We start from the raw sequence: 24866 nt of genomic DNA, 5'->3' as shown, positions 1-24866 counted from the left end.
CCCGCATCTTATGATTTGGACCGAGCTCCGGAGCCGTGTGTGTGTGTGTGTGTGTGTGTGTGTTCATGTTGTTTGGCTGTTTTTACAAGCCTCCCTTCGCAAACCAACCGCCGCCACACGACCCGGTTTATTTACAGAAGTGCAGGGGAGATAGGCCAGAGGTTTCACTAAGACTAAAACTAAACACTATCCATCACACGGGGGGGGGGGGGCTGAGCGACACACACACACACATCGGGGGGGCCTTTTTCAACGAGCCGCCCGCATCAGAACACGCAAACGCAAGCGCTCACGACACAAAAAGTGCCCGTACGCACGCGCTCACTGAAAAACATGAATCCCACGCCATTCCGAAACGGTTTTACACCAATACACACACACACACACACACACTCGCAGACACACGCCATTAAATTTCCATATAAAGCGAGCTACTCCTCGCAGCCTGACGCTTTCTGCTTCCTATTAAAAAAAAAAAAGTGACACATCCTTCCTGCAGACACTTTTAAAGGCCTGATTAGAGGCCGTTCTTTCCCTCTGGAACTCGTGCCAAAACAAGAGCTTCTTTCTTATTACTCCCTCCTCGGCATTTACTCGCCGCAGGAATGTCTCTCCGTAGCGCCATAGCTCACCTTCGGGGGGGGGAAAAAAGCAGATAGACGCCTGAACGGACAACAACTTTTAAAGGCTGCCGCGGCTTACGAGATCCACCGGCCATCCTACTCGTGAACCCGTCCGTGCAAAACGGATCCAGCGTTTTCTTTCGTTTTTTTAGTTTTTTTTAGCCGATTGCGCTGAAAACACTCCGAATTTGTTAGAAACCACTCACACAATGTTTGTAAATGGGATTTTGCCAACACAAATGCTTGATGTTTCAAAAAAAATAAATAAATAAATAAAAAAGTTCAAAGTGTAACGTAGAGAATTGTTACCTGATGGCGAGCTAATTAGTGCCTTTGAATTTGGATCACTAAATAAAAGCAGAATGCAACATGTGGTCCGCATTTACTTTGTAAATAAGCAGTAAATCTTCGGCTCGCCATGTTCACTCCCTATAACAAATGACCTCTCTTCTAATGCTGTTTGAAATGCTCGCCAAACATTCTCCTATTAGGGTTTTGACAGGAGATTTACAGCGGTGGGCTCTGCATGTCAATGTCAGATGTACTGATGGTAGATTGGCGCTGTAAATCGTGTGTGTGTGTGTGTGTGTGTTCCCCAGCGCAGTTCCAAACCAAACACCCGAGCAACACATCAGATGCCGCGTATCATCAAAGATTTACATTCACTGTGAAGGTAGCAAAGTTTTTATCAGTGACTAAATGAAACCGTTGGGAGTCTGCTCGGCCCATGCTGAAAAAAAGCTTGTCTGTTTTTCGAGGGCCGGATCCGCTGTGAGGCTTTATGAAGAACATTCAGAGCAGAGTGTTGCACTGGTGATCTCTGCACACCGGGACCAGCTCTTTGCTACTTTGAGTCACATCGTCTGATTCAACCCTCCCGCAAAGGTCATGAGCGGCTTCAATCTCACAGAGTGTGATAATAGTCAACGTGAGTGTGAATGATGCTCTGAGGAAAACATGCAGCTCAACATGTTACACAGGATTGAATTGTGAATGCAGTGGTAGTAGGCTAGAGCGGTGGTTCTCAACATGGGGTCCGGGGACCACCAGGGGTCCTTGAGGGGATTCCAGGCGGTCCCCAGCAAACTGATGAATTGCTAAACTTCACCATTACTTCATTTACAAGAAGTTAACACAATTAGAGAATGTAGAAGAATGACTGTTTTGATCATAGTTTCTCTGTTATCTCTCTACCTACAATACAGATAGTCACGGAATTCTGGACAAAATCATATCTTACAATAAAAATATTCTCAGATTTGGGTCTGAGAGATGAAATCTCATCAAATGGGGGTCCGCGGCTCTAATGTGGACTAAATTAGGGGTCCTCGATATGAAAAAAGATTGAGAATCACTGGGCTAGAGGTTAGAGAAGCAGGCTTGTGAAAGCAAGGTTGCCGGTGTGAATCCCCAGACGGGGGGGGGGGAGGGAAAGAAGGGAAAGCTGGGAAAAATGTGGGTGGGGAAAGTTCATGAGTAACACTCATTCAGCCTCTCTCTTTAGTCTCTTATCATGCTTATCAGAATTTTTTATTTGTACCTTCCTTTCTCGTAATGTACACATTGGATGCTACTGTACACCAGAATTTCCTTCGGGATCAATAAGGTATTTATCTATCTATCTATCTATCAGCCTTCCCTCAACTGTTGGGATTCCCTTGAGCCAGGCACTGAACCCCCAAACTGCACCAGTGGAGCTTCTCAGTAGCCACTAGTAGAAGACTGTGGTTTTGTGAATGTGAAGCAGAGCTCAGTCGACTTTCCCTGGACAAATAAAGGTTAACATGATATACTGTTAACCGGATCACGATTACATCTTTTTTTTTGCGATCGAAATATGAATATAAAGCCAGCGTCGCACGGCTTAAACGTACTGCTTGGGGGGGGGGGGGGGGGGGGAGTGAAGTGAAGACCTATGAGAGCAGAAGCCAGCACACACTGGGGTCAGTGTGTTCGCAGGCTGCTCCGGGGGGGGCGGGGGGGGAGAGAGCAGGGAACTCTATAGCACACCAGAGACATACAATAACCTGGAGGGGCAGACAGGCCACGCCAAAGAGGCATTTATGTACACTCAGCTCTTCTACTAGGCATGCAAACAGGGAAACATTGTGTCCGCCAGCCCAGACCATGAGACTGAGCCTTTTATAGCTGAGACAGAGAGACGTACGGCAGTGGTTCTCAACCTTTTTCATATCATGGACCCCTAATTTAGTCCACATTCGTGCCACAGACCCCCATTTGATTGACATTTTGTCTCTCGGACCCAAATCTGAGAATATTTCTTATTGTCAGATATGATTTTGTCCAGAATTCCATGACTTATCTGTACTGTAGGTAGAGAGATAACAGAGAAACTATGATTAAAATAGTCATCCTAAAATGACAAAATAATGAAGTTTAACAATTCATCAATTTGCTGGGGACCCCCTGGAATGCCCTCAAGGACCCCCTGGTGGTCCCCGGACCCCATGTTGAGAACCACTGACGTACGCCATGCAATCATACATATCATACATATATCATATCATATCGTACACCCTACCAAAAAATGAGTTCATCTCCTGTCCTGACAAATGTATGGCTGCAACAGAAGTGGAAGGTATGTCCTGACAAATGCTTGGCTGCAACAGAAGTGGAAGGTATATCGTTTAATAGCATCTATGGGTGTATTACTTTTGTTGATATGAAATCTAAATCCTAGTCATGACCTTTGACCTCCAAAGCACACTTCTATTAGCCTTTGTAGGGCAGATATATTATATAGACTGGGTGATATCTGCACTCCAAAAGAAAGTGAAAGTCCTCACAAGTGTCATAACCTAACTAAGGCTGCGGTCACGTGGAAGCTCAAACACAAAGCTCCACTGTGAGCGCCACTCGTAAGACAGAGGGCGAGAGGTCAACGGATGCATCATTCCGGTTGCTAGGCGACACCGACTTTGACAACAACCGTTTGTCTCTGCTTAGATTCACGACGCAAATATTGAGACTTCTTCAACTAGGAGAGGAGCGCTCCCAGAATGCCAAAACACCCAAAATGAGGAGGAGACGCGCCTATCACCAGCAAACCAATTAAAGGAATAGTTCACCCAAAAAATGAAAATTCTGTCATCATCTCCTCACCCTCACGCCAGTTGAAACACAGGTGAAGTCTGTCCATATAACACACAGGGAGGCTGCAGCACAACTCCATAGCAGCCTTCTCCAAAACAACTGAAGTCAGTGGGGACCAGTTCTTCAGAGTTCCACAAAGACCTACAGTATATTTACACCATCATTTAGTGCAAATCTGAACTACAGCTGATTGGTGTGTAGGTCTTTCTATTCACAGTGTGTTTGTTTGGCTGTTTTTGTTTTGGAACTCTAAAGAACAGGTCCCCATTGACTTCAGTTGTTTTGGAGAAGGCTGCTACCAAGTTGTGCTGGCAAACCTCCCTGTGTGTTATATGGACTAACAAATTTCACCTGTGTTTCATTTGGCATGAGGGGGAGTAGATGATGACAGAATTTTCATTTTTGGGTGAACTATTCCTTTAAGAAAAGCGTCCTATGCGATCACAGCCGAAGGATTAGGATCTTACCAAGATTTTCTGGGAGTGCAGGTGTCACCCAGACAGTTGCCTGTTGGATCTGAGTCACTGTACATACAAAGAACATATAAAGATGATCACAACACAGTTTCAGCATGGAGAAACTAGCTAAAACAAACTAACATTACTAGAGGGAAACACCATCTGAGAAATGCCACAACCTGAGGGACAATGAGTGACCGAAACACACACACACACACACACACAAAGAATACACTTTTACACATAACCCCAGGACAAAAAGCAGACATGCGCACAAACACACACACACATATATAGCTGCACATGCACACACTCCCACACACACATTAACACACAATGGTTACTACGGTGTCTGATGTGCCCTTACCTGCTTTTGAAATGATTTGCATAATTACTATAACAACTAACTGTGGTTTTCTGTTATGATATTCTGTGTAATCAGCCGTGCCAATTACGGGAACTGAATTGAATTTGCATCGAGAAAGAGAGAGAGAGGGATAGGGATGGGGTTGGGGTTGTGTGTGTGTGTGTGTGTGTGTGTGTGTGTGTGTGGGTGGAGGGGGGGGGGGGGGGGGGGGGGGAGTTCTCCCTTCCACAGCCCCAGCAACAGTGGCTCTCCTGCTGGAATTTTCCATGGAGCAAGTGGCAGAGCAGAACAGAGTAGCAGTGGCGGCGGCGGCATATAGCAGCCGCTACGCACAATACCCCCCCCACCCCCGGCCCACCCCCCCAACACACACACACACACACACACACCCCTCCTCTCCCTCCCACCCCCCCACCCAACATTTTTGTACGGCTTCCAGTGCCGTTGTGCCCCACATTGCTGCCTCCGAGGACTTCCTGGCGCCCAACCAAATAAGGTCGATACCCTTGTGTGTGTGTGTGTGTGTGTGTGTGTGTGTGCGTGCGTGTGTGTGCGTGTGCGTGTGCGGGAGCTGGCAGGCGAAAGATATTCACTTTCACACCGAATCACACACACACACACACACACACACAGTCTCCACAAGTCCGAGTGAAGGAGAAGGGAAAAAAAAACACAAATAAATAAATAAGCCCATATCAGCTGAAGGGGTTAGCTGCTGGTTCATCTCTCTCTCTCTCTCTCTCTCTCTCTCCCTCTCTCCTGTCATCATCCGTCTCCACATCTAAGGAACTGGCCGGTGTCAGAAGTTAAGATGAATAGGAATAAATTCTGGCCTTTTTTTCTCTCTGGATGTTGACTCAGTATTATTTATACCCCGTAAATGCTTTCCTGACTGCGCCTGGCACCGGGCCAGATCTATTCATATTTAGGGTATTTATACAGCAGGCCGCGCCAAGGATAACATTTAATGCAAAATACACCTCGGGGCATACAAAATGTCTCGCTAATTTATTTTTGCTTCATACCATGTACTCGCATTTCTGATCCGAAGGGGAGGGGGGGGAGGCCGTATCGGGGGGGGGGGGGGTTAATGGCTCTGTAGTTTCATTTAATATTATTATCGTGTTTATACAGCCATGCCTTTTTCTGCCGTGTTCGTTTTGATCTCCCGGAGGAGAAATTTCTCATTTCCACAAAGGGGGGTGAGGGGGGGGGGGGTCAGAGGTCAGGGTCAGCTACAGAACAGCAGCTATGGAGCCGCTAGGGATTCAGCGTCTGGCTCAAAGACACTTCAGCAAGAGACTGAGCCCACGAAATGAGTGGGAAATGAGTTTGTGGTTGAGGAAGACTGCGCACTAGGCATGGGACCATATGAGAATTTCATGTCACGATTATCCCGGCCCCAAAATAACTGCGATTCACGATATTATCCCGATAATCGTCAAAATATGCTCAAAACTCTTAAAATGGCACTGAAACATACTGAAATCACTTTACCTTACATTTTGTTAAGAAACAAATATTTTTATTGCATCATAGGACACATATCTTTTTTTTTTGTGAACACCCTTTGTAGTGAAAAACAAACAAGGACAGATTCAGACTCTCGCCAACACCCAGCAGGTAATCACAATGAGAGAAAAAAATCCATTAATAAAAAGAATCTACCTATCAACCTGATATCCAAGCATTCACATGGTTCAATTAGTTATGTGTTGGAAATGCACAGTAAATGAATGACTTGTTTTGAGGATATTCACGCTCATGTGAGGATATTCACGATTATCCCGATGATGGAAATTCACCAAGATAAAATTATCTTGAGTGTTTTTATCGCGATAAAAGATAAAATCTTATATCCTCCCACCCCCACTGTGTACAGCTTGAAATCGGTGAAAGACGAACACAAAACCGTTGTGAAAATAGCTGTTTTTTTCATCAGTGTGACACACTTACTGCACACTTAAATGATCTGTGATGTGATTTTTTCCCGGTCCTTGGCTGGGCATACTGTATACTGTAAGATGTGGTGGAGGGTAAACCCACCTAAACCCAATTTGCCCACCTTTTTATGGCTGGCATTAAATCTTAATGAGGTGAATTTACAGTACACATCATAGTAAGTAGTAGGAAACTGATCTACATTGCATGAAGATGGGGGCTTTTAGAGGAAAAAGGCAATCAATTACTGGTTCTATGAATACATAATGGATTTTTCTTCAGAATTGTGGCTGTTTAGCTTATGACGATCGCTGACTAACTTTATTCATCGCTACATCACTGATTGTATATTATGTACAGTGATAGAGTGGTAAAAAAAACTAAAAAAAAACCACACCAATATAAACAAAAAATCAGCAGCATTCATTTCCGCTTTTTTCTGGTCTCCATATACATAATTTACACCACTTTTATACTGCTGAGCATGATGTGTATTGATTTATATCAGGCTAAAAAGGGGGTAAACCTTATTCCTGCAAATAAAAAGCTAGGTAAAGTGAGTTTAAGTGGGTTTACCCTCCACTACGTCCCTGAGTGTGTGTGTGTGAGTGTGTACAGCAGATTGTATAATACTCGCTGAAAAAAAGAAACATTCACTCAAAATGATGACCGTTTCCTACTCACACACACACACACAAGGCAGCCATTCTTAAAGGGGGTTCAGGGAAAAGCCTTGGATCAGTGTTTCATTGTCTGAGTCCGATTGCTCATAGCTGTACAATAACAACTTGTCATGGCCGGTGTTGTCACGGTATCAGTATTCTGACTTCAGTACAGAGTCTAACATCTGAAAATTCAATACTAAACATCCCAGAACAAGCACTGGGATTTATCTGAACAAAGTGGGGTGTCGGTCTTTGTTGGATCTGTAAGTGAAGTAGCTCCGTATTTGTCTCCTGGCACCGGTTTGTCAATTTAGGTGAACTGGGATCCAGTTCAAGACGGGGTGGACTGCTGAATTTGTTCAGCTGTTGGACTCCCAACTGCCAGACCGAGGCTCTGTCTAGTCTAATCCTTCTTCACATCAAAATACCAGTAAATAAATCGGATATAGTCTACATTACTAGCTTGTGTGTTCACGCATAAATCCCCCTGTTTGCCTGAAATTGGCTTTTCAACGATGGTAAGACATTTTGGGGTGTGTTGTACGGGCGTGGCTAGCGGTGAGCTGGTTGTGGCTATCAAGGTGAGGCTAGCAGCCACAGAGCAGGGAAGCCACAGCGACAACAAACAGAGAGAAAGAAAGAAAAGTGAGAAAAGAAAGAACAACAAAGCTAAACGTTCAGAAACACGGTGAACACCGGCATTGGTTTTCATCGGAGACAAAAGGGCTGAGAAGTGACGCAGTGCTAGCTTGTATACGGTTAGCTAACATCAGGGTATCCAATTCCGGACAGCATATGACCAAAAAATCACAATCATATACCAATATATTTCATTCTGTACTGTTTTCGCTGAAGTTTCTCATAAATTAACAATCCTCCATCTGTCTTTTTTTAAAGTTTAATATCACTTTTACCTTCACTTGTAATTGATATTCTTCCAGTCCCTGCAAATGGATGATAGAGCACCTATTTTTGAGATTCAAAATTCGTATCCAATTCCGGACACTTACTTTCGTCCGTGTCGGTGTATTCATATACTCGATATTAACCCTTTATTAACCCTTCCTGTACCTTCACAATGTTACAGATACTTGTAAGAAGTGCAGGCTATGTACTCAAAACTCTTATTTTTCCATTTATCAGCCGATACCGATTCTCTACATGAAGTAACTGTCGCCCAAAGTGGGATTTAAGGCTTCCCGCTTCTTGTTCGTAACTTAGCGTTTTATATGCTTAAATGTGTATAGATATTTATGAAATTTGATACCTAGCTTCTGAAATGTGTATGAATTTACGTCACTTAGCTTTCGGTTGGGAACTCCGTATAAAAATGCTGGTAAACACCGGAAATTACACGAGTGACATAGTGGCCGGAATTGGATACAATTCTTTCTTTTCTATGTAGCTAGCTAGTGATGCTGCACTATGCTATTCTATGAGCAAAACAATAAAACAAGATTTTCTGTGGTTGCTTTTTCCGTGTTCTAATAATCAATGTGAAATGTGTATGGTGTAAATCATTTGTCGTGACCTTTTCACGGTTGTCCAACAACAGCATGATGAAAAACATGACTCCTGTCTTGTATAGAACTTTGCTAGCTTGTTAGCATTTTGTGACGTTCCAGATAATTCAATTATTATGATTGTGCAGTTGTTTGACAGACATGAAAAGGTTATGGGTAATTAATAACACCATATACATTTCAGATCAAGTATTAGAACACAGAAAAAAGCAACCATAGAAAATGTTGATTTATTGTTTTGCTCATGGATATTGAACAGGCTTTCGCACTTGTAGCACACTTTGTAGGTGTGGCCCATTTGAAACATCACCCCATTCTTATCTACTACAGCTTTAAAGCAACATTCCACTTAGTTTTAACATGGGGGTTATTTGGCACTTGACCGCCATGAAAACCAGAATATAAATTAATCACCAAGATCAGATGCAGCTGGACGAGTTTGTAGCTTTTGGATTTTTACTTCCCATTCATTTGAATGAAGCCACGAAAATTGCCTGAAAAATGACATTTAACACTTCGGTGAACAGATTCAACAACAGGTTAGAGCTGGGCAATATATTGATATTATATCGATATCGTGATATGAGACTAGATATCGTCTTAGATTTTGGATATCGTAATATCGTGATATGCCATAAGTGTCTTTTCCTGGTTTTAAAGGCTGCATTACAGTAAAGTGATGTCATTTTCTGAACTTACCAGACTGTTCTAGCTGTTCTATTATTTGCCTTTACCCACTTAGTCATTATATCCACATTACTGATGATTATTTATCAAAAATCTCATTGTGTAAATATTTTGTGAAAGCACCAGTAGTCATCCCTGCAATATTGTCGCAATATCGATATTGAGGTATTTGGTCAAAAATATTGTGATATTTGATTTTGTCCATATCACCCAGCCCTACTTACAACTGAACATTAAGCCCACTTCGTAGAAAATACCGAGATATACATCGTGTATCGCCGTTCAGCCTAAAAATATCGAGATATGATTTTTGGTCCATATCGCCCAGCCTTACAACAGATCCTGCTGCTGTGATTTTCAACTGACATTTGGTCATATTTTTCAGAGCACAATTTCACCAAATAGCATTTTTATTGATAGAAGAGAACACGGCGGAGGCATCTATCCCTCCATCTATCAATAAAAATGGTATTTGGCGAAATTATATTCTAAAATATATGACAAAAACGTTGAAAATCACCACTCCGATCGGCACGTTTGCGCCCTCTAGAGGCGAGGTTCAGATGGCATTTCGGCTTGCGGAGCTCGTTCGGTGAGCGTATCTAACGTAGAGATTAATCGATTAATCGATTAGTTGTCAACTATTAAATTAATCGCCAACTATTTTGATAATCGATTCATCGGTTTGAGTAATTTTTTCAGAAAAATAAGTCAAAATTCTCTGATTCCAGCTTCTTAAATGTGAATATTTTCTGGTTTCTTTCCTCCTCTATGACAGTAAACTGAATATCTTTGGGTTGTGGACAAAACAAGACGTTTGAGGACGTCATCTTGGGCTTTGGGAAACACTGATTGACATTTTTCACCATTTTCTGACATTTTACAGATCAAACAACTAATCGATTAATCCCTGCCCTAATCTAACGTTTATGAACTGTAATGTTTCCTAACAGTATGGAAGGTTGTGCTGAAAACTGTCGGGTTATGATTCCAGCAGCAGAGTTCACGTCAGGCTGCTGTGTTTTGGGCTCCAGCTCTCTCTCTCTCTCTCTCTCTCTCTCTCTCTCTCTCTCTCTCTCTTGCTTTATGGCTGTTTTCCTCTGCACTCGTCCAGCAGAGCATGATGGGACGGATTTTCCAAAACAATCACAAAACACACGTGACACACGCAAAAAAAAAAAAACGCTGCTCGGGAACTCCGCGTTAGCACGACTTCTCCACTTCTACACACAGGTTAACGTTTATGGGCCACTTATGGGAGGCTTATGCATGTGCACACACACACACACACACACATGAACACACACACACACACACACTCGGAGGAGTTGAAGGGCTGGGTGATGATTTTATGCACCTCCTTTGCGCCCACGCATGCACACACACACACACACAGACACACAAACACACACACTTTCAGGGGAAGGACTGCATGCTGATTTTATCCATCTCTCTCTCTCTCTCTCTCTCTCTCTCTCTCACACACACACACACACACACACACACACTTAGTCTCTGAAGTGTAGAAGGGCTGTATGTTGACCTCCTTACACACACACACACACACTAACTTATTCTCCCATGGGTAGAAGGGCCGTATGTTGATTTTATGTACCTCCTCACGCACACACACACACACAAAGGAACAATCTCTCTCTCTCTCTCTCTCTCTCACACACACACACAAATGAACAATCTCTCTCTCTCTCTCTCACACACACACACACTCACAAATTAACAATCTCTCTCTCTCTCACACACACACACACAAATGAACAATCTCTCTCTCACACACACACAAATGAACAATCTCTCTCTCTCACACACACACACACACACACAAATGAACAATCTCTCTCTCTCACACACACACACACACACACAAATGAACAATCTCTCTCTCTCTCTCTCTCTCTCCCACACACACACACTTAGTCTCCGACTGTTTGAAGGACTGTTTGTTGATTTTATGTACCTCCACACACACACACACACACACATTCTAGAAGGAATAAATAGGACTGTATGTTGATTTTATATACCTCCTCTCTCTCTCTCTCTCTCTTTCTCTCTCTCTCTCACACACACACACACACACTTACTCTCCGACGGGTACAGCGGCTGCATGTCGATCTTGTGCACCTCCTTGGCGTAGTACTCCTCCTCGCTGCGCTGCCGCTCGCACGTCGCCGCGCGCTCGTTCGCCTTCTCCTGCAGCAGGTCGCGCGTGCTGTTGTAGATGGCGATGATGTCCCGGGACACCTCGTCGGGCTCGGGGAAGTCCTCCGGCGGGCTGGTGAGCTTCAGCTTGCTCAGGATCTGCCCGCGGATGGCCTCGATGCGCTTCTTCATGAACTGATCCATGTCCAGCGTGCTGCATGTGGACAAGCCGAGCGCCACGGTGGCTAAATCCAGAGTGAGGAGAAGGCTGAGGATGTACACGTTCATCTTCCCCGGTAGCTTCTTTGACGCCTTGGTAAACAATAAAAAAAAAAAAAAAAAAATCAGATTGAGAAAATGTCGACGGGGGGGGGGGGTATTTAAATATCACGGGGCATTTCGTGGGGAAAAAGCGGAGAGCATTTACGCGCGTGAGATAGTTTCCCCTCTTTCCAAAAAAAAAAAAAAAAAAAAGTTTGAAAATTGCGTTTTTATGTTCCCAGGTTCAGTAACGTATATCTGAGTTGTACCTGAAAATCCATTCAACTGTCTCGATGCAAAAACACACACACACACACACACACACACACACACACAAAAAAAATCCGTTATTCGGTCAGAGACGGGACCGCGCCGATCTACTCCCGCTTGATAGTAAACACACACCGAGAGTGCGTAAAGGCGCAGGAGAATGTCACCAAAACCGCTGGACGCGCGGCCATTTAAAAAAAAAAAAGAAAAAAAAAAAAAAAAAAAAGGCAAACAGCAAAAAAGTTCACACAAGCCGATCTTACGCGGCGATCGCCAGCCGGACGCGCAGCCGTGTAGCCTGCTGGGGGACTGCGCACACCTCCCGCCGCATCAGAGCGCTCCCGGCTCTCGCTCTCTCTCTCTCTCTCCCCCCAATAAAAAAACACTGGTGGCCCGGTTACTTCACAGCCCCGCACTTTCACCCCGACACCAGCCTGCGCTCTGAAAGGTCTACCCGGGGGGAAACTTCAGTGTCTTGATAAGCGATTCATTGCTTTCTTTCTTTTTTTTTCTCTCCCTCCTCCCCAACAGATCACTTGTTTTTAAAAAAAAATATATATATATAAGAAGAAGCCCGAATCCTGGTGCTCGCAACGGCGCAAGGTGCGATTTTTTTTTTTTTTTTTCAGGCTTGGCTGATGCGTCTTCGGTGCGTTCCGGCGAGGAAAAAATCCATCCAAATTTTTTTTTTTTTACACAATGAAAAAGTCTTCCCTTAAAGGCCAGCTGGTTAAAAAAAAAAAAAAAAAAAAGACACACACACAAACAGAGCTTTCCCTTCTGCTGCGACTGCGGAGCGTTTGTTTTTTTTTGTGTGTGTGTGCGCGTCTCTCCCTCACCCCATCTAGTTTTTTGGGGGGGAACGGCTCGTCTCTTTTACGCGTGCCAAAAGTCGCGGACAGCTTCGGCCGGGGCTCGTAAGCAGAGGATTTTTTTTTTTTATAAAGGGACTAACGTTACCACGTGCTCCCCCTCCGCCGCTTCTTCAGACCGAGGTTGTGGTCATCGCTCTCAGACCCGGGGACCCCTTCGACTCCGCTGTTACGAGGCGATTTATTGTAAATATGAGCGCTCCGGTGTGCCCATTGGGACAGCGCTGCAACGGGTAATGGCCCGGGCTGGCCCCTTTGCGCGCCGTGAACAGCAGGGTCCTAAAGCCAGCCGGAGCCGTGGCTTCACAGTTTTTCTTTTTTTTTTTTTTTTTTTTTTTCTTCATCCAGCTTCCAGGGAAAACTCGGTATCTCGCATCTCTCTGTTTTTGCCAACGCTTTTCCCTTGAAGTGCATTGTGATTCATTCCCAGCAGATTGGAAGCAGAGATGGACTTTTCTTATAGTGTAATCATCAGAAAAACATCACAAAAAGTTAAATAATTCAGACCCTTCATTTTTTTTTTTGGAGTGTTTTTATAGCACGCTCTGATTATAATAATTATCACGCACTCATAATGTGCTTATGATGCCTTATAACACCTTATGACTACCACTTACAGCAAAGTTTTCATATTCTGAGACATATTTGAGAGTTTACATACATTATTTTGGTCTAAATGTCCATAAAATAAATACATTTATCAATTTTTTTGACAATTTGTTTCTATGATTTTGCTTGGTCTGTCCCTTTGTACTCTGCATTTGCTCTATTCCTATCTATCCTCTGTGCTGCTGCAGCAACCCACAGAAATCATTAAAGTTTCATTTAATCTAAAATTAGTATTCTCTCATAAGACGCTACATACAAGGGTTACTGCACTCCAGACACAAGGTGCAGCATATGGTAGATATACCGTATGTGGAAATGTGTTTTTCATGATAGGAATTTCTGGGTGCAGCTATACAAATTGAATATAAAAAAAAAAAAAAAAAGTTGTAATCGGGGGGGGGGCACTGTGTGTGATTACACCGCGTTTTGCTTGTGGTGCAGAGTTTAGTGACTCAGCAGATTTCATAAATAAGTCATGGTCCAATCAGTCGAATGTAAATAAGAACAGTTTCCTGAGCGGTTTGCGAAGGCTCTGACCAGATGTATGCGATACACACACACACACACACACACACACACACACACACACAGCACTGCAAGCTTCTCCATAGGAATCAATGCCTTGGAAAACGCATGGAAGTCAATGAGAAAACCCACAATGTATTTAACTCTCTCTCTCTGAAATGCCAGGTTCATATACAAGCATACAACAGAACACGTGAATGCAATGTTATGATATATGATGTGACATATGACAGATAGGGAGCCCATGTTGAGTGTTATTTAAAAAAAAAAAAAAAAAGAAAGCTTCATCTAGGGCTGGGCGATAATTCAATATTATCGTTTATTGCCTGTCAATGGAATTATATCCTGATGATATGAAGATATTTTAACATCATGACACACATTTCTGCTGTCTCAACTGATGATGAAGCAAATTTTACTTAAAAACTCTCATAAAATGAGGTATGGTAGGAATATTATTTGAAAATGTCAGTTTTGTTTGACATCACACCTGTCACCTTGATTATTTAACGTGATTTTGCATACGTGAACCATATCGCGATATATACTGATATCGAGAAAAATCCTTATGATTATCGTGATATTGATTTCAAGCATATCGCCCAGGCCTGGCTTCATCATTCAAACAGCAGCAAGCGGGGGAAAGCTACAATTCTCTCTGCTGGACCAGGCAGAATCCAACAAGACCAGACTCCCATCTGATTTGTGTCGGGAAAACTGAGAGTATATGAGCTGACATGATTTACTGCTTCACTGATTTTGAAAAAAATATCTCATTGCGATTATTTTGACTGATATTGCAATTGCGATATGATTTGCGATATTAGAGGGAATGATCATTTTTAACATCGTTATTCTTCATTTTCATTGAAAAAACGTATTAAAACGATTACGGTGTGATTTTCGCGGGGGATCTGTACCAAACAAAGATGTTTTCTTAAGTCTGTAGAATATGATGTGTAGGCCAGGACATCTCTGCAGCACCACAATATTTACTTTAAAATGCTATTTTGACACATTTCACCTTTAACAAATATTGCGCCTCCTGCTGATTTGAAAATTGCAGTAGACCATATTGCGATTTCGATAAAATTTCGATTAATTGTTCAGCCCTAATATGTCGGAACCACTTCTGGGTTTTGGACATTTTGACTCCTTCCACCTGTCTGTCGCTGACTGGATCATGTCAGATATCCACCTCCCTCCTCCCCCTCCGCTCCCACAGTCCCGGTGCCTTGTGTGTGTGTGTGTGTGCCAGGTTGATTTACGTTTACGCCCCCCCCTTAAGAAAATCCCCCTTTTTTTTTTCCTCCATTATTTGCCAAGGCCCTCTTTTCTCCTGCCCCTCCGTGCCCCTACCCAATCCCGAACCCAAACCCCCCCCCCCCCCGAGCCGGGCCGTTCATCAGCGGTGACAGGCTCTCAGAAACTCTCAGAGTCCAGATGTTGTCACTAAATCAGTACCCACGCGGACAGATGTGAGGCCGGAGGAGGTGTGTGTGTGTGTGTGTGTCTCGAGCTACACGTCCCCCCCCCCCCCTTCCAACACCTGTTCCCGACCAGGAAAACCGCAATAGCAGCGATATCGGAATACCATACAGCACCAGGATTTTTATGTTTTTGCAAACCTAATCTGTAGAACATATTTGTGTTATGCACCTGTATCCCTGGTCCTGAGCTTATAACAGTATCTTTGTGACTGTGTGAACCTGAAACCCCATTCACTTTTCCCCAGAAGGAAACAGCTACAATTATGAGGAACATATATAAAGATCGTTATAGGGTTTGACCGATATATGAGGCCGATATTGACTTGAAAAAAAAAAAAAAAAAAAAAATTATGAGATCTGGTTGAGTCAGTGTCGTCCATCTCTGATGTGATAAACTACACTGGTTGTCTATGGCAGTGATTCTCAACCTTTTTCATAGCAAGGACCCTTAACTTAGTCCACATTAAAGCCACATTTTTATTGTTAGATATGATTTTGGCCAGAATTCCATGACTATCTGTATTGTAGGTAGAGAGAAAACAACTACATTCTCTAACTGTGTTAACTTCACGTAAATGAAATAATGCTGAAGTTGAACAATTCATCAGTTTGCTGGGGACCCCCTGGAACCCCCTCAAGGACCCCAGGTGGTCCCCGGACCCCAAGTTGAGAACCACTGGTCTATGGGAAGGCCTTCACCTGAATTCATTCTAATTTTGATCAGTTATATTTTTGTTATTAGCCTGGGTTTTAGTGTCCCATGATGGTCTAAATGCTGTTTCAGAGGCTTTTCCACTCTTGTGGGGGAAACACTGAATATTTGAAGTGTTCAGTATGGAAATGGTGAAATTTAAAGATAACTGTATATGCCGATACAGTAGATATACTGTATCGGCCTTCTGCAGAGGGAGGAGACTGAGGAGGGAGCGAAGAAGTGTCCGAAAAAAAGAGAGAGAGAGTAGAGGGGCAGTAAATGAGGCGACAGAGCGGCCCGTTCTGTCCAGACTGTGTGTGTGTGTGTGTGTGTGTCAACAGGGCCAGGATAAAGGCCGGGCATACCACAGTGGCAGGCCGCGGTGTTGCCATGACAGACGAGCGTCCGGCGCGGTGCGGACAGGCCCGACCCCCCCACCCCAGCCCCCCAGCCCCCCCCAGCCCCCGCCGATAACGCTCTTCGCAAATATTTCCAGACACACACACACACACACGGGAAGACGGAGTCAGCGCAAACCTGTCGACAGCCACGTCACCTCGCCGGGTCACTGTCAGACCGGGGGTGGTGGGGGTGGGGGGGTGGGGGGGGGCAGGAGGGCGTCATCACACTGGAGGTTGATGTAGAGGGCAACGCTGTCAGCAGGCCAGCCTTCTGCTGTTTGGAGCACACACACATTTCCCTCCCTCGGGTCATCAGGAGTTTATTGGTAGATTCTAGGCTTCGACTGATACAGGTTTTTAAAAGGTTGATATTGATATTTTACCAACAGCTGATGATCAGTATACTAATAGGAGGGCTACAGCGTTCTAAGACGGGTAAGAAGGTGGTCAAAAATAGGGGAAAGCAAGAATAGTCCAAAAAAAGGCGAATCCAAGGCACTCTTCATATGATTAAAAAGCTTAAATCAAATGAATGATTTTTTTTTTTTGATAATCAGTATCCATAAATTTGACCATCTTGATGCCAAAAAAAAAAAAATGCAAATATTCAGTGTTTACCCCCCAGCATTTTACTCTTGCCAGGGTGGAAAAGCCTCTGAAACCGCATTTAGATCATGGGAGACTAAAACTCTCCTTTAAAACCCAGAAAAAAACCCCATCATATTCATGCATACTTGTGTGGAATCTGATCAAAATGTCTTATATGAATCAATTCAGGGCTTGTAGACTGTTGGCCAGGCTCTTCAAAATAACCCAACTAACTGCATAAATATTAACAATAACATGGGATACAGCCTGCAGAATGACCACTTAGCACGTGGGACATACTTTAACTGGCTATTTAATCAAACGTGATAAGCTTTGTTACAAAAGATTCCTATTTACAGTGATAAATTGGACACACATTCAGCACAGGCCAGTGAATAGCCAGGGAGTTTGTACATTGGAACAAGATGGAAGGAGTAGAAAAGTATGATGCCTCCATGCTGGGAGTCAAAACAGACCTTTGGTTCCTCTGGAGCTCCGGACACTGGGAAGAGCTTTTTCTATATGGGAGTCCTTTTGATTTGGGATTTGGAAGTTCAGTATGATTTACAGCCCTACTAACTGGGCCATATCCAAATATAAGAATATGTGAGATGAGGGTGACCGAAAGCGTGTACTCGGACGTGTATCGGGGGCAGCACAACAATATTTTCCCATACTTTCTTTTTGTGCAATTCCCAAACGTATATGTTTTCCAGACTTTCCAGACCCGTGCGGGACGCCTGGGGAGGACAGGAAACCAGTCCGTCTTCTCTCTCTCGCCCCGTCTCGCCGATTCAGGATCCTAGCTCCGTTTTCCCCCCGAGGTGCTTCCCCAACCCCTCGCGGCGGGGCGGGGCGGGGTGGGGGGGACACACAACCCACACGGGTCGCTTCCATCAGTCCGAGTCGCTGTCCTCCACGCCCCCCGCCGCCTCGCCCTCCTCCTCCTCCCCCTCCCCCCCGTCGCTCTCTTTGTCCCAGTCTTTCATGGAGGCGCCCATCATGTAGTCGTCTCTTAGGACGCTCCAGGCGGGCTTCTCCTCTGCTCCGGCGGCCGCCTGAACACGTGAAAAATCATATTCACATAAACAGCTGTAAAGTTGACAGTTCATAAAGGTTTTACATTATTGTTCAGTGTGCTTTAGGTTCGACTGGTGGCAGTTTTTTTAGCCAGTGCTCCGAGCTCCTGTTCACATTTCACAAGAAAGGCAACAGTGCCACCATGTGAGCGCACCATGAATGCACACTTTTACACATGCAGTGCCATGAAAAAGTATTTGCCCTGTTTGATTTTAGGCATTTTTATACATTTTCCGGTGAATTTTGGTAGGGGTTTTTCTTCCTGGTTGTAGCAGTTTATAGAGGGAGTCCATGAGAAAGGTGTGTAAGGTAATCAAACATGTATGCATGAGTTTAAAAAAAAACAAAAAAACAACTCAGACAATTCTTGAGTGATGTTCTACGGGGTATATATATACATATATAGATAAAAAAAAAGGCCATATTACATTATTATTTTTAAAACAGCGTCTGAGATGGATTGGATGCATGTTCTCTCCATATGAGAAAGAAAGGCACATTTTGGGGCTTCCCTCGGACACTCGAGCAACTATTAAAGGAATAGTTCACCCAAAAATGAAAATTCTGTCATCATCTACTCCCCCTCATGCCAAATGAAACACAGGTGAAATTTGTTAGTCCATATAACACACAGGGAGGTTTGCCAGCACAACTTGGTAGCAGCCTTCTCCAAAACAACTGAAGTCAATGGGGACCTGTTCTTTAGAGTTCCAAAACAAAAACAGCCAAACAATCACACTGTGAATAGAAAGACCTATACACCATTATTTGTTGCAAATCAATCAGCTGTAGTTATAGATTTGCACTAAATGATGGTGTAAATATACTGTAGGTCTTTTTGGAACTCTGAAGAACTGGTCCCCACTGACTTCAGTTGTTTTGGAGAAGGCTGCTATGGAGTTGTGCTGCAGCCTCCCTGTGTGTTATATGGACAAACTTCACCTGTGTTTCAACTGGCATGAGGGTGAGGAGATGATGACAGAATTTTCATTTTGGGGTGAACTGTTCCTTTAAGGTAGTCGAATTCCTAATTTAAAAGCCTCTAGCTGAGTATGTGACATTTTGCTGAAGTATTTTTCATTCTTAGGTTAAATCCAGCACTTAATCTTGTTTTCCACTGAGGATACGCGTAACTACAAAAAAAATCTTGCACTTACAAAAACCCGGTGCGACTAAACGGAGCACAGTTTAATTTAATCCCGAATGACATCGGCATGCGAACTCACCGCCTCCTTCTCCCTCTTGCCGCTCCCCCCCTCCGCCCCCCTCAGGACGTCGATGAAGTCTCTCTTGGACACCGAGGAGAGGATCTTGGCCTTCTTCCTCTCCGAGCCGCCCACCTCCTTCACCCTCTCGCTCACCGCTTTCTGGTGTTTCCTCACGGCGTTGAACAGCTGCACGACCCCTCTGAGGAGAGCGGGGGGGGATTAGGACTTGTTTCTTCAGAGTGTATAACAGAAACAGGTGTGTGTGTGTGTGTGCTGTACCTGGTGGCAATTCTCTGGAGATTCCTTTCGGTTTCGCGGTCCTTCACCACGTCGGGTTTGTCCCTGCACATCATCTCCCACGCTCGCTTCTTGTCAGTCTGTTGTGCGGAAACATATATAAATATAGAAATCTTACAACATCCCTCAAAAACTTTTCTGAATCATCAGCATCCACCGGTAAATTCGGCATACGAGTAATCCACCAAGCAGATCACGGTTCAACCAAATCTCAACTTTTGTGTCTGTTTTGCTTTGTATTCCTTTCTTTTTTTCCAACTTTTAGTAGCATAACTCATGCAATAACAATGCCAAATCAACAAGGTTATAAGGTGAAATTCCCTGTAGGGCTGGGCGATATGGTTGAAGTCAATATCATGATCATCATAAGGAATTTTCTCGATATCAATGGTTCATATCTGCAAAATCACGTTAAATAATCAAATGAATGTTCATCTCATTGAACCGAATGGTGATGTTAGGTGTGATGTCAAACAAAACAGAAATATTCGAATAATATTCCTACCATACCTCATTTTATGAGAGTTTTTAAGTCAAATTTGCTTGTCATCATCAATTCAGACAGCAGAAATGTGTGTCACAATATCAAAATATCTTCATATCATCACGATATGATTCCACTGAAAGACGATAAACGTTAATATTGAATTATCGCCCAGCCCTAATTCCCTGTATGAAAGGCAAAACTACAGACAAAAGTTCACCTGAAAAATCATCACCGAGACTTCAGAGCTTCTAGAAGGCTTTAATGTAAGGAGTGCGGTAGTGAGCATATTTTACAAAACGGTTACAACCTTTTTATTCAAATGGGAGCTGGTCGGTAGATCATAATGATAAGGATAATAAAGGATAACCTCTACCTGTTGCTTTCTCTCCAGCTGCTCTTTCTTCTCCTTCTCCTTGATCTTGTCCAGCTCTTTGTTCTTCAGCAGGATGGTGGGCTTACTCTCCGGGGTTTTCTTCCCCAGGATCTTAGCCATGGCCTCCGCCCACCCGGCGTTGGGGTTACCGTCCTCTCCGTCCTCCTCCTCCTCCTCCTCCCCTCCGTCTTCGTCCTCCGCCTCCTCTCCGTCATCGTCTCCTCCGTCGCTCCCTTCCTCATCCGACCCTCCTCCGTCGCTCCCTCCTTCAGAATCACCCGGGTCATTGCCGTCGTCATACCGAGGCTCTTCCTCGTCTCCTGAGTGATTCAGACATGAAAATGATTGATTCAGGAGGCTGCTGCCACACTAGTTTTCTACACTCACCTCTCAATAGTTAGCATTTGCCAACAAATTGGAGTTTGCATGTTCTCCCGGTGTTTGTGATTGTGGGTTTCCTCCCACAGTCCAAAGACACGCAGGTCAGGTGGATTGAAGAGTCTAAATTGCCCATAGGCATGAGTGTGTTTGTGTAGTATGGTATGCAATCTAGTACAGTGATTCTCAACCTTTTTCATATCAAGGACCCCAAAGTTAGTACACATCAGGGCCATGGACCCCCATTTGTCTCTCGGACCCAAATCTGAGAATATTTTTATTGTTAGATATGATTTTGTCCAGAATTCTATGACTATCTGTATTGTAGGCAAAGAGATAACAGTGAAACTATGATCAAAACAGCCATTCTTCTACATTCTGTAACTGTGTTAACTTCTTGTAAATGATATAATGGTGAAGTTTAACAATTCATCAATTTGCTGGGGACACCCTGGAAGCTCCTCAAGGACCCCTGGTGGTCCCCAGACCCCATGTTGAGAACCACTGATCTAGTAAAATGATGTATATGACATAGTATATGAAGTATGTAACCTACAAGACATAGTATAGGATGTATATGATGTGTATATGTAGTATATAGATGATGTAGTATGTATATGACATGTACTTTATACAATGCTATGTAAAACCCTTTGAGACATGGTTGTGATAAAGGGCTATATAAATAAAACAAGACTAGACTAGAAACTACATACATAACACATTAGCCTGACTCTAGTAGCCCCGATAAGTTCTGGCACGCCAAACTCCATTCAGAAATATGGCAATTTAACACTTCACACACCGCTTAGAACACTTGACTTAAGAGTTTTCATTAGGGTAATTGGTACTTTCGGCATACATCAATACACCAAGCAGCACGTAAAAATATCAACTTTTAGCACCGGTTCACATTGCTCGCTACTGCCCTCCACGTGTAATTATTATGGTAGAGGGTTGTGGCAATAACAGGCAAACCAATTGTAAACGTTGAAATTATATCGATGTAAGCGCTACTTGATGTATTGCATATATGCCGAATTGAAGAATGGATTCTAATAATTAGGAAAAGTTTTAAAGTCATGTTTTGCGAGGTGTGTACGTCTGCGGATAAGCAAGCATAACCTAAACAGACGGATTTTTGAACGGAGTTTGGCGTAACGTTCTCTGCATGCTCGAGTGTGGAACCTATTGCAGCCAGCTAACTAACTTCGCCAAATTACACCACTTGCCCTTCTCCTTTTTATGTTAACTAGTACCATGCCTAACAATGTCACATTTATTTTAGCAACAATAATAGACATTAGCCAACACTCTAGCTACACAGCTAAAACAGAAGCTAACGTTAGACTACTGTTCAGCCTAGCATGCTAGGTTATACAGCATACACTGAATGTGGAGGAGAGGAGGTATTTATACCAATGATAGTAAAGACCAACGACAAAACATTTTCATCGTTTTATATTCAAAAGCAACAACGTAAAATGTGTATAGTTTACCTAAAAACTCAGCAGAGTTCTCCACATGTGTCTTCGCCACAGTTGCCATCATGGAGTCACATGGAAATGGTTCCGTAGAGTACAACTAACCAGGCAGTGGAGGTTCCGCATCTTCCGCAGACAAGGAATTATTCCAAAACGTAGGCTTATTCGTTTTATTTAATATCAAATTAATCAATGTTTTTGCTCTCATCTCTTTGAGAAGAGACAGGCAGATAGACAGCTGCAGCTGCATGTTTGCTTGTCATCCTTAATATCTGGGAGTAATTATGTTGTTTCTAAAGAGCTAAAAATATTTCCAGCACCAGCTGTCTTGTAGACTTGGACATAAGCACAGACATAGACTCATGCTCATAATGCGGAAATGTCTTTAATTGTTAAAAAATGCAGAATTGTTTGATGCTAGTAGCCAACATAAAGCCTAGGTATAGTAATATATCCAGCTATAGTTATATAAGATTAAGACACCAAGAGTAAGTAAATGTACTGTACATATATATATATATGTTGGCTGAAATGGCCAATATAATATATTTCCCACAGGCTGAAATGGACTGTGGGAAATATATATATATATACACATCATGTACAAATGTACATATACTGTATATTACACAAATCTTAAACTTTTCATATGCTCTTACGCTATGCTCTATTAAAATAGCTGGCATAGCAAAAGGAATGCTTTTCTTTCACTTTCTTTCCCACCATGCCACACCCAGCTGCACTTCTTACCAGTTCAGTTCTTGTTTTACTTATTAAACTCATCGGTGGCAGACTGAAGAGCAACAAGTAGCCACAACAATGGGTAAGTTACTGTGGGGTGTGTCGGGGGAGGATAGAGAGACAGAAAGGTTTAGACCTAGTAAGATTAGATGTACTGATACATGTTTCTTCTGTTTCCCACAGAGGGAGTGTCAACTCTGCGAGTGCTACTGAAACTGAGTGTTGCTAGTTTTTCCCTGCACCTGGCAGCAGAAAAAGCAACGGAGGCTGTGGCCAGAACCTGGTATCCTCACCAGGCTCACAGCCTCGTCAAAGTCGCAGGACTCGGTGGACTGGCGTCTCTCTTGGGTTGTTTCGGGCTCGGCCTGGCCTTCCTGTCTACGGCGTGCGGGGTCGCGATGGGGCGCGGTGGCGCGATGATGATGACGAAGAGGCAAGTTCAACCTGTTCTACACACAGGCTTCACTGGGCTAGCGATATTACTGGGATGCGGAATTGGAGGAGCGCTCCTTGGATCCGCCTTAGTAACTCTTATAGTTTTGGGACTCAGAGGCCTCTCGGTGATGGGCTTCATCCTCAGCCTGGCCTTGCTCTTCATAAGGAGGCAGCAGGAGGCAGTGACAGCCACTGCCACAGTGACGCTCCCCTTTCTCGCCCTGACGTTCATGACGATGTTCCTCGGAGTCCGGTTGGGAATGTTTTGGTCCGGAAGTGGGAGCTCATTTTGTGCTGTATTGTTTTTGCTCGCAACAGCATGTCCGCTGAGCGCTTTGGCTGAAATTACCTGTGGGAAACCCAGCGGAGCGCTCGAACTCAGTTTTGGATCGCTGGTAGCGGGGACAGGACTGCTGCTCGGACTAGAAACCGGATATCACTCTAGAGCCGATCCACTATTTTATGAAACGTTTTTCACAATTAGTTCTGTGATGCATGTAGTACAGGTTTTAACAGGAGTGCTCGGTGCCGGTCTAGGGGCGGCATCGGTCAGTGTCATGGAGGATGACGCGGTCGATGGCTTGTCTATGTGGATATCTGTCCCTGCGGCTGTGCTCCTGTACAATCTGCATGTGGAGGTGCCGCACACAGGCCTTCACGGTCTGACCGAGCGGTGTCTCGGCGCGGGAGGAGAAGTCGGGCTTCTGCTGGGCCTCGCCGGGGCTTCTGGGATCTCTCTGGGATCTGCGGCCGTGTCGGCAGGACCACCGACCTCACCCTGGCAGTATGCAGCGCTGGTATTTGGAGCGGAGTCTGGGGCCTTTCGCAAAGATTCGTCGGCAGTCGAGAATTTTGTCGTGTCGATAGCTTTGACGCTAGCTCCTGTGCTGGCGAGCACTGCACAGGCTACAAGCAAAGAGGCGCGGAGGTTTGCGGCTCTTGGCGCGGTGATGATGGGAGCGATGATGCTGGGGGCGGCTGGACTCCTCACAGCTGCTCTGGGATCTGCAGGGTTGTATGGAGTTATACTAGCCATCCTAATGGCAGTAATAAAGGGAAATTATATGTATTTATATATGTAAATATATGTAATATCTACATTATATTAGGGCTGGGCGATAATTCAATATTATCG

At 44.0% G+C, this 24866-nt stretch overlaps 2 protein-coding genes across 2 annotated transcripts in view; both read right to left on the bottom strand.

Annotated features, from left to right (window-relative positions):
* tgfb2 (transforming growth factor, beta 2) overlaps positions 1 to 13110 on the bottom strand; it is a 32896-nt gene extending 19786 nt beyond the window's left edge. The window contains exons 1-2 of the mRNA XM_071545635.1: positions 13030 to 13110; positions 11481 to 11850 (exon numbers count right to left, since the gene is read on the bottom strand). Coding sequence (XP_071401736.1) covers positions 11481 to 11826 — 346 coding nt within the window. The 5' untranslated portion in view covers positions 11827 to 11850; positions 13030 to 13110. The remainder of the gene's footprint in view (positions 1 to 11480; positions 11851 to 13029) is intronic.
* Positions 13111 to 16948: 3838 nt separating this feature from the next.
* On the bottom strand, positions 16949 to 22632 carry rrp15 (ribosomal RNA processing 15 homolog). Its single transcript, XM_071545636.1, has 5 exons — positions 22571 to 22632; positions 20694 to 21013; positions 19816 to 19913; positions 19555 to 19735; positions 16949 to 18306 (listed from the first exon to the last, which is right to left on the bottom strand). The coding sequence occupies exons 1-5, from the start codon at positions 22620 to 22622 to the stop codon at positions 18145 to 18147; spliced, it is 813 nt and encodes a 270-aa protein (XP_071401737.1). The 5' UTR covers positions 22623 to 22632; the 3' UTR covers positions 16949 to 18144.
* Between the last annotated feature and the right edge of the window lie 2234 nt (positions 22633 to 24866).

This window comes from Centroberyx affinis, unplaced genomic scaffold, assembly GCF_046629955.1.
Source record: "Centroberyx affinis isolate AG114_WGS23_722 - 3 ecotype Tasmania unplaced genomic scaffold, CSIRO-AGI_Caff_v1 ptg005006l_1, whole genome shotgun sequence".
Classification (NCBI taxonomy): domain Eukaryota; kingdom Metazoa; phylum Chordata; class Actinopteri; order Beryciformes; family Berycidae; genus Centroberyx; species Centroberyx affinis.
Note: the sequence above shows the minus strand (reverse complement) of the source record. Positions and strands in the feature narration are given on the sequence as shown.